A 12,660-nucleotide genomic window follows, 5' to 3' on the forward strand; every position below is an offset into this window, starting at 1 on the left:
AAACATGTGCTCCCTGAGAGGTGGGCGTGGCAGCAGGTGCACTCCAGGAGCCCACAGAGACTGGATTTGTGACATTTATCGAACAGTAGTTATTTTGTTTTAAATATATTTTATTTATGCATTAGCGCGTCCAATTGCCCGATTGCGTCATACTTCCTCTCCACCAATGGCGATCCCCGCTCTGATTGAGGAGAACGAAGCTAACCCACGCCACCTCCGACACGTGGGCAGCATGCCGCATGCATCTTATCACCTACACTTTGACGAGTGCAGTGCAACTCAGCGTTGTGTACGGAGAGACACACCCTGAGAGCTCTTTTTTTATTTCTGTGCAGGTGCCATCAATCAGCCAGCAGAGGTCGTAATTGCACCAGTCATGGGAGAGAGACCCCATCCGGCTTAATCCCTCCCATATCTGAACAACAGGCCAATCGTTGTTCATGTGGCCGCTCAGCCTTAGTCGACAGGCAGAGCTGAGATTGAATACGATGTATTCGAGATCCCAGCTCTGGTTCCAGGGTGTGTTTTTACCGCTGCGCCACCTGAGCGGCCCTAAATTATCAATGTTTTTTTTTTTTTTTAATTGAGCAGTATTTTAAGTATTATCTGTAGGGCAGCTAGCTGTAGCCTAGTGGTTAAGGTACTGGACTAGTAATCGAAAAGTCGCTGGTTCAAGCCTCACCACTGCCAGGTTGTCACTGTTGGGCCCTTGACCAAGCCCTTAACACTCAATTGCTCAGACAAATTATTGTCACAGTACTGTAAGTCGCTTTAGAACAAAGCGTCTGCTAAATGCCAAAAATGTAAATGTAAATCTGTAAATAGTAAGAAATATAAACAGCAGAGCTAAGGGATTTTGTACGCCATTATGAACATGATTCTGAAAGTAATTTTTTCTTAACATTTCTCATAATAATTTATGAATGCGTGTGATCAGAAAATACATTTTATTAGAAAGTGTAAGGAAAAATTCCTCGCTTCTTAAAGAAAATACCTTTCAGCCTTGAAGATGGAGGTAGCGTGCTTTCTTTCGGAGCGGGCGGCGAGGTGTCAGCATTCTCAGATTCATTTTGGTGCTGCAGTGTGGCTGAGAGTCCTCTTTCACGCTGACACTTTCATTACCTGAGAGAGACGAAGTGAGAGGAGGGTCCTGCCCTCACCGAGGCCTGCATCAGCGCTGGGATCTGATGCCATAATGGAAGTCCATTGGTATAGATCTCCTGGTTCAAAATGCTGAATGCTGCAGTAATTATGGCGCTGGCGTATGTTAGGTGTAGATGGTTTTTTTATGTATTTACTGAGCTTTTTTCTATAAGGCAGTTTTAATAAAATGCCATTTTGGTTGATGTTTTTTACTACAGTAGCAGTACAGGTACATTACTTGAAAAAAAAAAATCCCTCTTTAATTACTTTCTCACTTTTGTATTTCCAGCTTTGAATGATTTAAATTAGGCAAGAAAAATCATCAATGTTTATTTCATCATAAGAAATGAGACCACAGATTGTATCAAGTGAATCAGTGTGTTTGACTCACTCTGAACTCCCACACTCGTACAGTGAGCCTAATTAAAACCAGTCATACTGAGTACATGTTCTGCATAAATTAAATTACCATTTTAGACTAGTCCTGACACCATGTTAATGATTCTGTTGTTTTTGTGCAGTCTGGGGAGCTTAAAGTACTTCAGATTTCTTTCCAAGACCTGCTAAGGATTTAGAACATTAATGGACTAAAATCAGGGGATTAATTGGCATTCTGTGGGTCTCATAAGAAAACTGGTCTGATAGATATGATATGATTTTATTTGAAGCAATAACACCCCACTATACATTAAAACCACCTCCTGGTTTCTATACACACTGTCCATTTTATCAGCTCCACTTACCATATACAGTGTATCACAAAAGTGAGTACACCCCTCACATTTCTGCAAATATTTCATTATATCTTTTCATGGGACAACACTATAGACATGAAACTTGGATATAACTTAGAGTAGTCAGTGTACAACTTGTATAGCAGTGTAGATTTACTGTCTTCTGAAAATAACTCAACACACAGCCATTAATGTCTAAATAGCTGGCAACATAAGTGAGTACACCCCACAGTGAACATGTCCAAATTGTGCCCAAATGTGTCGTTGTCCCTCCCTGGTGTCATGTGTCAAGGTCCCAGGTGTAAATGGGGAGCAGGGCTGTTAAATTTGGTGTTTTGGGTACAATTCTCTCATACTGGCCACTGGATATTCAACATGGCACCTCATGGCAAATAACTCTCTGAGGATGTGAGAAATAGAATTGTTGCTCTCCACAAAGATGGCCTGGGCTATAAGAAGATTGCTAACACCCTGAAACTGAGCTACAGCATGGTGGCCAAGGTCATACAGCGGTTTTCCAGGACAGGTTCCACTCGGAACAGGCTTCGCTAGGGTCGACCAAAGAAGTTGAGTCCACGTGTTCTGCGTCATATCCAGTGGTTGGCTTTAAAAAATAGACACATGAGTGCTGCCAGCATTGCTGCAGAGGTTGAAGACGTGGGAGGTCAGCCTGTCAGTGCTCAGACCATACGCCGCACACTGCATCAACTCAGTCTGCATGGTCGTCATCCCAGAAGGAAGCTGACGCACAAGAAAGCCCGCAAACAGTTTGCTGAAGACAAGCAGTCCAAGAACATGGATTACTGGAATGCCCTGTGGTCTGACGAGACCAAGATAAACTTGTATGGCTCAGATGGTGTCCAGCATGTGTGGTGGCGCCCTGGTGAGAAGTACCAAGACAACTGTATCTTGCCTACAGTCAAGCATGGTGGTGGTAGCATCATGGTCTTGGGCTGCATGAGTGTTGCTGGCACTGGGGAGCTGCAGTTCATTGAGGGAAACATGAATTCCAACATGTACTGTGACATTCTGAAACAGAGCATGATCGCCTCCCTTTGAAAACTCATGGCAGTTTTCCAACAGGATAACGACCCCAAACACAACCTCCAAGATGACAACTGCCTTGCTGAGGAAGCTGAAGGTAAAGGTGATGGACTAAACCCAATTGAGCACCTGTGGCGCATCCTCAAGTGGAAGGTGGAGGAGTTCAAGGTGTCTAACATCCACCAGCTCCATGATGTCATCATGGAGGAGTGGAAGAGGATTCCAGTAGCAACCTGTGCAGCTCTGGTGAATTCCATGCCCAGGAGGGTTAAGGCAGTGCTGGATAATAATGGTGGTCACACAAAATATTGACACTTTGGGCACAATTTGGACATGTTTACTGTGGGGTGTACTCACTTATGTTGCCAGCTATTTAGACATTAATGGCTGTGTGTTGAGTTATTTTCAGAAGACAGTAAATCTACACTGCTATACAAGTTGTACACTGACTACTCTAAGTTATATCCAAGTTCTATTTCTATAGTGTTGTCCCATGAAAAGATATAATAAAATATTTGCAGAAATGTGAGGGGTGTACTCACTTTTGTGATACACTGTAGAAGCACTTTGTAGTTCTACAATTACTGACTGTAGTCCATCTATTTCTCTACATACATTTTTTGCCTGCTTTCGCACTGTTCTTCAATGGTCAGGACCCCCACAGGACCACCACAGAGCAGGTATTATTTAGGTGATGGATCATTCTCAGGACTGCAGTGACACTGACATGGTGGTGGTGTGATAGTGTGTATTGTGCTGGTATGAGTGGATCAGACACAGCAGCGCTGCTGGAATTGTACTAATACACTCCTACCTAGTTGGTCCACCTTGTAGATGTAAAGTCAGTGATCACTCATCTATTGCTGCTGTTTGAGTTGGTCATCTTCTAGACCTTCACCAGTGGTCACAGGATGCTGCCTGTGGGGCGCTGTTGGCTGGATATTTTTGGTTGGTGGACTATTCTCAGTCCAGCAGTGACAGTGAGGTGTTTAAAAACTCCAGCAGAGCTGCTGTGTCTGATCCACTCATACCAGCACAACACACACTAACACACCACCACCATGTCAGTGTCACTGCAGTGCTGAGAATGATCCACCACCCAAATAATACTAAATAATGCACTGTGTACTGTATTCTGAAACCTTTCTATCAGAACCAGCATTAACTTCTTCAGCAATCTGAGCTACAGTAGCTCGTCTGTTGGATCGGACCACACGGGCCAGCCTTCGCTCCCTGCCTAATATATCCCACGCACTAACAGGTGCCGTGATGAAAAGATAATCAGTGTTATTCACTTCACCTGTCAGTGGTCATAATGTTATGCCTAGTCTGTTTATATCTGACAGTTCTTGAATAAATAACAGAAAATCAACAGAACAAATTCTGGCATCTAAAAGCAGAACCAACAACCGCTGAACATCAGATAGAACTCTGCAAACAGAGGTCTGGTTAAACTCGTAGCCAAAACAAATTGTCAAGGATTTTTGTGGAGAAAAAAAAACATTACTGTCACGAGATAGATTTATAAGGCTGCCTTGCTGTGATGCACCCAAGTGTAGTAGAGCATCTTCATCCACATTCAGAAGAATATTAAATCTATGATAATTAAATATCTGGAGCTGGAATGTAGCCACTCGACAGGAACTCAGCTTTGTTATCAGCTTTGTAACACTAGCTGAGAGGGAGTAGACAACATTATACACAATAATACCAAATACAGGCTTATACTGTATATACATATAGCGACCAGGCATAATATTATGACCACTGACAGGTGAAGTGAATAACACTGATTATCTCTTTATCACAACACCTGTTAGTGAGTGGGATATATTAAGCAGCAAGTGAACATTTTATCCTCAAAGTTGATGTGTTAGAAACAGAAAAAATGGACAAGCGTGAGGATTTGAGTGAGTTTAACAAATTGTGATGGCTAGATGACTGGGTCAGAGCATCTACAAAACTGCAGCTCTTGTGGGGTGTAGTGGTCAGTACAACAGTGGTAAACCGGCAACAGGGTCATGGGCGGCCAAGGCTCATTGATGCACGTGGGGAGTGAAGGCTGGCCCGTGTGATTCAACCGACTATGGCAAGCCGACTGAGGCAGTGTGATGCTTTGGGCAATGTCCTGCTGGGAAACCTTGGGTCCCGCCATCCATGTGGATGTTACTTTAACACGTACCACCTACCTTAGCATTGTTGCAGACCATGTACACCCTTTCATGAAACCAGTATTCCCTGATGGCTGTGGCCTCCTTCAGCAGGATAATGTGTCCTGCCACAAAGCAAAAATGGTTCAGGAATGGTTTGAGAAGCACAACAATGAGTTTGAGGTGTTGACTTGGCCTCCAAATTCCCCAGATCTTAATCCAATCGAGCATCTGTGGGATGTGCTGGACAAACAAGTCCGATCCTTACAGGAGTTACTACTTACTGCTGCTAACATCTTGGTGCCAGATACCACAGCACACCTTCAGGGGTCTAGTTTGGTGGTTGCTTTTTACGTTCATATCTTAGTCCCAGAGTCTCTTGGTCAAGTCATGACTTGGACAAGTCCACTTAATCTGTTAGGCTCATCTTAGTCTCATCCCAATTTGTCTTGGTTTGGACTTTGACTTGACGTCCCACAGTCTTACTGTTTATCTTGACCATGACTTAGACTCTTTTATCTTTATCTGGTCTGGAGTCACTTGACCATGAAGGCTAATGTCTTTATCTCATCTTAATCCTGTTGCCCTCTTGGTCTTAATCTTGACCTACTCTCAGAATTAGACTTATTGCCGCTTTGTGGAAATGCTGGAACCACCGTTCAGCCTCACTCACTCTGTTGTTAAATGTTTTATTGACATTATTTATAAGGCATTGCTGCTATTTTTATGACTTGTTTATGTTGACTCATGCTGTAAATACTTCTAAGCAACCTTCATAAAAATAGTTACTCAAGACTTGTTTGTATTTGTCCACAGAGACATGCATCATGCTCCTGCAGCACTGCACATCCATAAATAGCTAGCATTAAAAGCATTCAGACTCTCTCTCCGAAGGTCAAACGTTGTACGGTTTCCAACAGGAGACATGCTCACTCTCCCTAATGTATGTATTTTTTGCTGACTCCCCCTATATATCTATTTTTTGCTGTGTTTAGGTGCTCAATGTGACCCTGATGGAAAACGAAGATGTGGTGCTGGAGGACCTGGGTGGTCTAGAGCCCTCCATCCTGGCCAACAAGTCCGTGCTGACAAGAGGCCTGATAGTGAAGAGCTCCAGTAATCAGATCTCCATCCACTTCACCAGTAAGAAGCAGTCAAGACCAAACTCCCTGCTGCTGCGCTACAGAGGTGAGATTTGCTCAAGGATGCTTCACTTACTGTATCTGGTACAGATAGAAAAATGACTCCAAGTGTAATGAGGGTAAGACTTTGCAAGAGGACAAGTGTACTAACCAGATGTTAGCTTTATAGAAGCTATAATGACCAGCAGCTGTGCAGATATACACAAGGCAGTTAGATGTAAGTGCAAATTGTTGTTATATAGACTATTCCAAAAGTAAAATCAGAATTTACAACCTCAAATCAGAAAAAGTTGGGACAGTTTGGAAAATGCAAATAAAATAAAAATGCAGTGTGACTTACATTGACTTTGACTTTTTTTTTTTTTTTTTTTTGATTGCAGACAGGATAAACCCAAGATATTTCATGTTTTGTCTGCTCAACTTCATTTCATTTGTTAATATACCTCCATTCCTGCATTTCAGGCCTGCAACATATTCCAAAAAAAGTTGGGACGGGGGCAATTTAGTAATGAGGTTAAAAAAACTAAATAATAATGTGATCCCAAACAGGTGATTGTAATCAACGGCAAGGGATTACTTTGGCAAACCTTTGTCAAGCACTATAATACAGAGTTACATGCACAAATGGCACTTAAAACTTTACTGTGCAAAAAAAAGAAGCCTTATGTCCAGAAGCGGCGTCAACTTCTCTGGGCTCGGAGGCATCCAGGATGGACCATCACACAGTGGAAATGTGTATTGTGGTCAGATGAATCAGCATTCCAGGTCTTTTTTTGGAAAAAATGAACACCATGTGCTCTGGACCAAAGACGAAAAGACCATCCAGACTGTTATCAGCAACAAGTCCAAAAGCCAGGGTCTGTCATGGTATGGGGCTGTGTCAGTACCCTTGGCAAAGGTCATTTACACTTCTGTGATGGCAGCATTAATGCAGAAAAGTACATTGAGCTCTTAGAGCAACATGCTGCCTTCAAGACGTCATCTTTTCCAGGGACGTTCATGCATTTTTCAACAAGACAATGCAAAACCACATGCTGCACACATTACAAAGGCATGGCTGTGGGTACTGGACTGGATGTGTAGAGGATTTTGAAACGAAAAATGCGACAACAACGACCCTGTAATGTTGCACATCTTAAGACGCGTTTGCAGGAAGAATGAGACCAAAAAAAAGCTTAAAACATTAAATCACTTGGTCTCGTCTGTGCCAAAATGTCTTTTAAGTGTGGTGAAAAGGAACGGCAACATTACGAAGTGCTAAATGCTTTACTGTCCCAACTTTTTTTGGAATGTATTGCAGGACTGAAATGCAGGAATGGATGTTTATTAATAAATGAAATGAAGTTGACCAAATAAAACATGAAATATCTCAGGTTCATCCTGTCTGCAATCAAATAAAAGTCAAAGTAAATGTAAGGAACACTGTGTTTTTTTTATTACTTGCATTTTTCATGCTGTCCCAACTTTTCATGATTTGGGGTTGTACAACGAGCATAATAAACTCACTAATGATGGAAAATCAGTGGGAAACTTGAGCTTTTTTCATTTCAACAAGACACTTCAAAGTCATTTGTTTTTTGCTCATTTTAGCCTGGCTCAATCACGTGACTGAACTAGGTAATACAGGCAGTTGTAGTCTAGCGTTTAAGGCACTGGACTAGTAATCAAAAGATCGCTGGTTCAAGCCGCACCTCTGCCAGGTTGTCACTGTTGGGCCCTTGAGCAAAGCCCTTAACCCTCAATTGCTAGACAGTATGCTGACCTACTACTGTAAGTAGTACAGTGGTTGGGGACCACTGGGCTAGATAATGGTTGTATATCCTAATCAAAGCAGAAATGTAAAAACTAGGCAGGATACCAGAGTATTGCTAGGTGTGGGTGGTAAAAGATGTTAAATCTGAAAAATAAGCTATGATTAGGCATGCTGCTTTACTATCTGATCAAATTAGCTTTTCTCATTCTCATTCAGTTCAGATTGGAAGTTTACCTGAAATAGCTGGTTGGCTGATAATGGCATGTGTTTTCTGTCCTTTTATACCCTTCTGTGGTTGGGGGGGGGGGGGGGGGGTATATTGGTGTATTCCTTGACATTATAATGGCAGTACATTTTTGTTATGTAGTTTGTCTGTTTTAATTACTAAAGAACATATTACGGGCATCATCAGTCAATAGTAGCTCAGCGATTCCGGCTCTGGGCTATTTATTCAAAGGTTGGTGGTTCAAGTCCGGTGCCGTTCTGTGTCTGTTGGGCCCTTATCCCTCTCTGCTTCAGGGCCGGTGTATTTTACTAACCCCTGCACTCCGACTTCAACTTAAAAACTGGAAAGAAAATAAACGTATATACAGCGATAAAGGCTGTTTTTATTATTTACCCTCTTCATATGTTAACCTTTATGTAATTGAAGTTTTAGAATGCTGTTGCTAGGTAACTGAGCTACATTTTAGTTATTTAGTGCAAATAAAAAATTTTAGCTATTTATCATGTATCCAACAACAGAAATATTTAGGCTAAGTCGTTCCAAAAAGACAACTTTACACCTACACAGCTAGTGTAGGTGTGAGATGCCTCATGTCTATAAAATTATTATAGACATGAGGCATAAGCTTCAGTTCATCTTCTGAGTGACTTTAACCATAGCACCACTCTTAACAACTGTGGTGAGCAGTAAATCACCTCAGAACACTCTCAATGCCAAACATTGAGGCAAATAGGTAACAAAAGCAGAAACCGTGTGCTTCAAATCCTGTCAGCCTTGTTTGATGAATCTTGATTTTAAAATTTGGAATTTCAAAATTGTTTACCTAATCTGGCTTACAATGGCTCAGTGGGTAGCGCTGTCGCGTCACAGCGAGAAGGTCCTGTGTTCGATTCCCAGGTGGAACGGTCCAGTTCCTTTCTGTGTGGAGTTTGCATGTTTTCTCCATGTCTGTGTGGGTTTCCTCCGGGAGCTCCGGTTTCCTCTCACAGCCCCAAAGACATTCAAGTGAGGTGAATTGAAGATACAAAATTGTCCATGACTGTGGTTGACATTAAAGGCTTGAACTGATGAATCTTGTGTAACCAGTAACTACCTGATTTGTCATGAATGGAACCAAAATGTGTAAAACATGACATTAAAATCCTAATAAATAAATCAATATAATATTGACAGTTTACTGTTACTATCATTTTAAAATTGTTCTTCATGCCGCTCAGGTGGCACAGCGGTAAAACACGCTAGCACACCAGAGCTGACATTTCGAACTCATCGGTTCGAAACTCAGCTCTGCCATCCGGCTGGGCCGGGCGCCTACATGAACAATGATTGGCTTGTAGGTAGGACATGCCGGAGAGGGACTCCTCATAACTGAGCGAATTACGACCTCTGCTGGCTGCACAGGGTCGAGGGATAATGAGTTGATCAGGGAGTGGCTCTCCGTTCACAAAGCTGATCCGCATATGAATTCGCCTCGTGCAGGTGAAAAGATGCATTCGGCTACTGCGCACGTGTCGGGGGCGGGAGGGAGGGTGTGTGTCAGTCTCGCTCTCCTCAATCAGAAGTGGGGATCAGCATCAGTAGAGAGAAAGCCTAATGCAATCAGGTAACTGGATACAACTAGATTGGGAGGAAAATTGGGAAAAATGCAACAAAAAAAAAAGAACACACCATGCCAAACCCTGAGGCAAATAGACTACAAAAATAAATATCTTGTGGTTCAAATCCTGTCAGCCAAAACAACTAAATAAGCTACAGTGGACACAGGCTCGCTGAAACTGAAAGATTAAAGATTGAAAAAATGTTGTTGACTGGTGGTGGTGGTGTAATGGTGATGACATCTGATTCCAAAAAAGCCAATCATGTCAGCATTGACCGAACTCTCCAAGGAAAGTCACAAACACCTTGTGAATTTTTTTCCACCAAGAATTAGGGCTGTTCTAGAAGTAAAAGGAGTCATACATATGAAGTATGGAAGGACCCCCTCCCCCCGTACTGTTACTATAATTAATTTGAAAACAGTTGCTTGTATTTTTTAACGAATATCTCATAAGCTCCCCAACTGTTCCAGATTATAAGATCTGAACCTACACTTGATCTTTTTAGTTTGAGTCTAAGAGACAGTAGAATAATCCACACACCAGCTTACGGCTTCTAATTATCTACGTTAAGCCTTGTTCTGCTGCTTAGTCTACAGACTCACTCCAACATCATCTCTGTAATAGTTTAATAATTCCATCATTCCCAAAGCTGCTTTTAACAAGGCAGGTTGGTAGATATTTTAAGTGTCCATGTACTTATGGTGCTGGACTTTTTGACCGTTAAGCTGAGCGTATGTACCATTTTGCAACGTATACTCATCTGGTCCTGCAAATAGCGCTAACCACAGAGCAGTTTTGTTTCTGTTATAAGCATCCTTTTGTATCTCACTTCCTCTAACTAAACGTTAAGCATATTTTAGAGCAGGGGTGCCCAATACGTCGATCGCGATCTACCAGTCGATCGCACAGTGCACGCTGGTAGATCGCGCCTCATTCAAACAGGTCAACGTGATTGACATGAAATGTGGCCAATGTTTCTTTAATTTGCTGTTTGTTACCATAGGTACACCTCAGCCAGCCTAAAGCACTGCTAATCTAGAAAGTTTTTATTCACCATTTTTGCATTTTTTCTTGTCTAACCGACGCTGTTTGTGAAGATGAGTACGCAACCAAGCACAAAGAAACCAAAAACGGTTCGATTCAGGCAAGACCACTGCAACGGAGAATATTTAGATCTTATGTTACATACTGAAATTTTAACCCTATAATCTGACATTCATATGAAGTCAAGGGCCTCTGCTGGTCAATTTTGGAACTTGCTGGCTGAGGAAAAATATCCAAACATAAGAAAATGTGCCACATACACATATTGCCAAAAGTATTCACTCACCCATCTAAATCATTGAATTCAGGTGTTCCAATCACTTACATGGCCACAGGTGTATAAAACCAAGCACCTAGGCATGCAGACTGCTTCTACAAACATTAGTGAAAGAATGGGTCGCTCTTGGGAGCTCAGTGAATTCCAGCCTGGTACCGTGATAGGATGCCACCTGTGCAACAAGTCCAGTCGTGAAATTTCCTCGCTACTGAATATTCCACAGTCAACTGTCAGTGGTATTATAACAAAGTGGAAGCGATTGGGAATGACAGCAACTCAGCCCCGAAGTGGTAGCCACGTAAAATGACAGAGCGGGGTCAGCGGATGCTGAGGTGCATAGTGCGCAGAGGTCGCTAACATTCTGCAGAGTCAATCACTACAGACCTCCAAACTTCATGTGGCCTTCAGATTAGCTCAAGAACAGTGTGTAGAGAGCTTCATGGAATGGGTTTCCTTGGCCGAGCAGCTGCATCCAAGCCTTACATCACCAAGCGCAGTGCAAAGCGTCGGATGCAGTGGTGTAAAGCACGCCGCCACTGGACTCTAGAACAGCGGAGACGTGTTCTCTGGAGTGACGAAACACGCTACTTCGTCTGGCAATCCGATGGACGAGTCTGGGTTTGGTGGTTGCCAGGAGGATTATACTTGTCTGTCTGCATTGTGCCAAGTGTAAAGTTTGGTGGAGGGGGGATTATGGTGTGGGGTTGTGTTTCAGGAGTTGGGCTCCGCCCCTTATTTCCAGTGAAAGGAACTCTTTGTGGGAACAGTTTGGGGATTACCCCTTCCTGTTCCAACATGACTGCACACCAGTGCACAAAGCAAGGTCCATAAAGACATGGATGAGCGAGTTTGGTGTGGAAGAACTTGACTGGCCTGCACAGAGTCCTGACCTCAACCCGATAGAACACCTTTGAGAAGAATTAGAGCGGAGACTGCGAGACAGGCCTTCTCGTCCAACATCAGTGTCTGACCTCACAAATGCGCTTCTGGAAGAATGGTCAAAAATTCCCATAAACACACTCCTAAACCTTGTGGAAAGCCTTCCTAAAAGAGTTGTTATAGCTGCAAAGGGTGGGCCGACATCATATTTAACCCTATGGATTAAGAATGGGATGTCACTCAAGTTCATATGCGTGTGAAGGCAGACAAGTGAATACTTTTGGCAATATAGTGTAAATCTGTGTCTTTATAAGCTCTTGTAAGTATTCAGAATGAACGAAGGCATCTCAAACTCTGACCTTGTCTTATGTCTGAGTGTTTTCCCCATAAAGGATTCACAGAGTTCTTTCTTTCCTGATCTATGTCTATAGAAGGGACGTCTGTGTAGTTGAATCTAGGCTGCACCTAACACTGGTTTAAAAGAAAAGATATTAGCAGGAATTAAAGGTTTGGCAAATTAAATTTGGGTATGAACTATGTTTAGGAAAGCAGGAACTAAACAGAATAATAGCCTTAAAAGCTGCATTAAAACAGTAGAGCAAATATGGAAAATGACAGGCCATGGCCCTTTGGCATTCAGCTGGGACAAAGTGCTCCTCATGTTCCATTC

General features: G+C 42.5%; 1 protein-coding gene across 1 annotated transcript in view; it reads left to right on the forward strand.

The window, feature by feature from the left end:
- The window catches only part of sez6a (seizure related 6 homolog a), a 134,576-nt gene that overhangs the window by 52,642 nt on the left and 69,274 nt on the right, over window positions 1–12,660 (forward strand). The window contains exon 3 of the mRNA XM_063013707.1: window positions 6,067–6,259. Within this exon, the coding sequence (XP_062869777.1) occupies window positions 6,067–6,259 (193 nt within the window). The remainder of the gene's footprint in view (window positions 1–6,066; window positions 6,260–12,660) is intronic.

Source organism: Trichomycterus rosablanca, chromosome 18 (genome assembly GCF_030014385.1).
Source record: "Trichomycterus rosablanca isolate fTriRos1 chromosome 18, fTriRos1.hap1, whole genome shotgun sequence".
In the NCBI taxonomy this organism is placed as follows: Eukaryota; Metazoa; Chordata; class Actinopteri; order Siluriformes; family Trichomycteridae; genus Trichomycterus; species Trichomycterus rosablanca.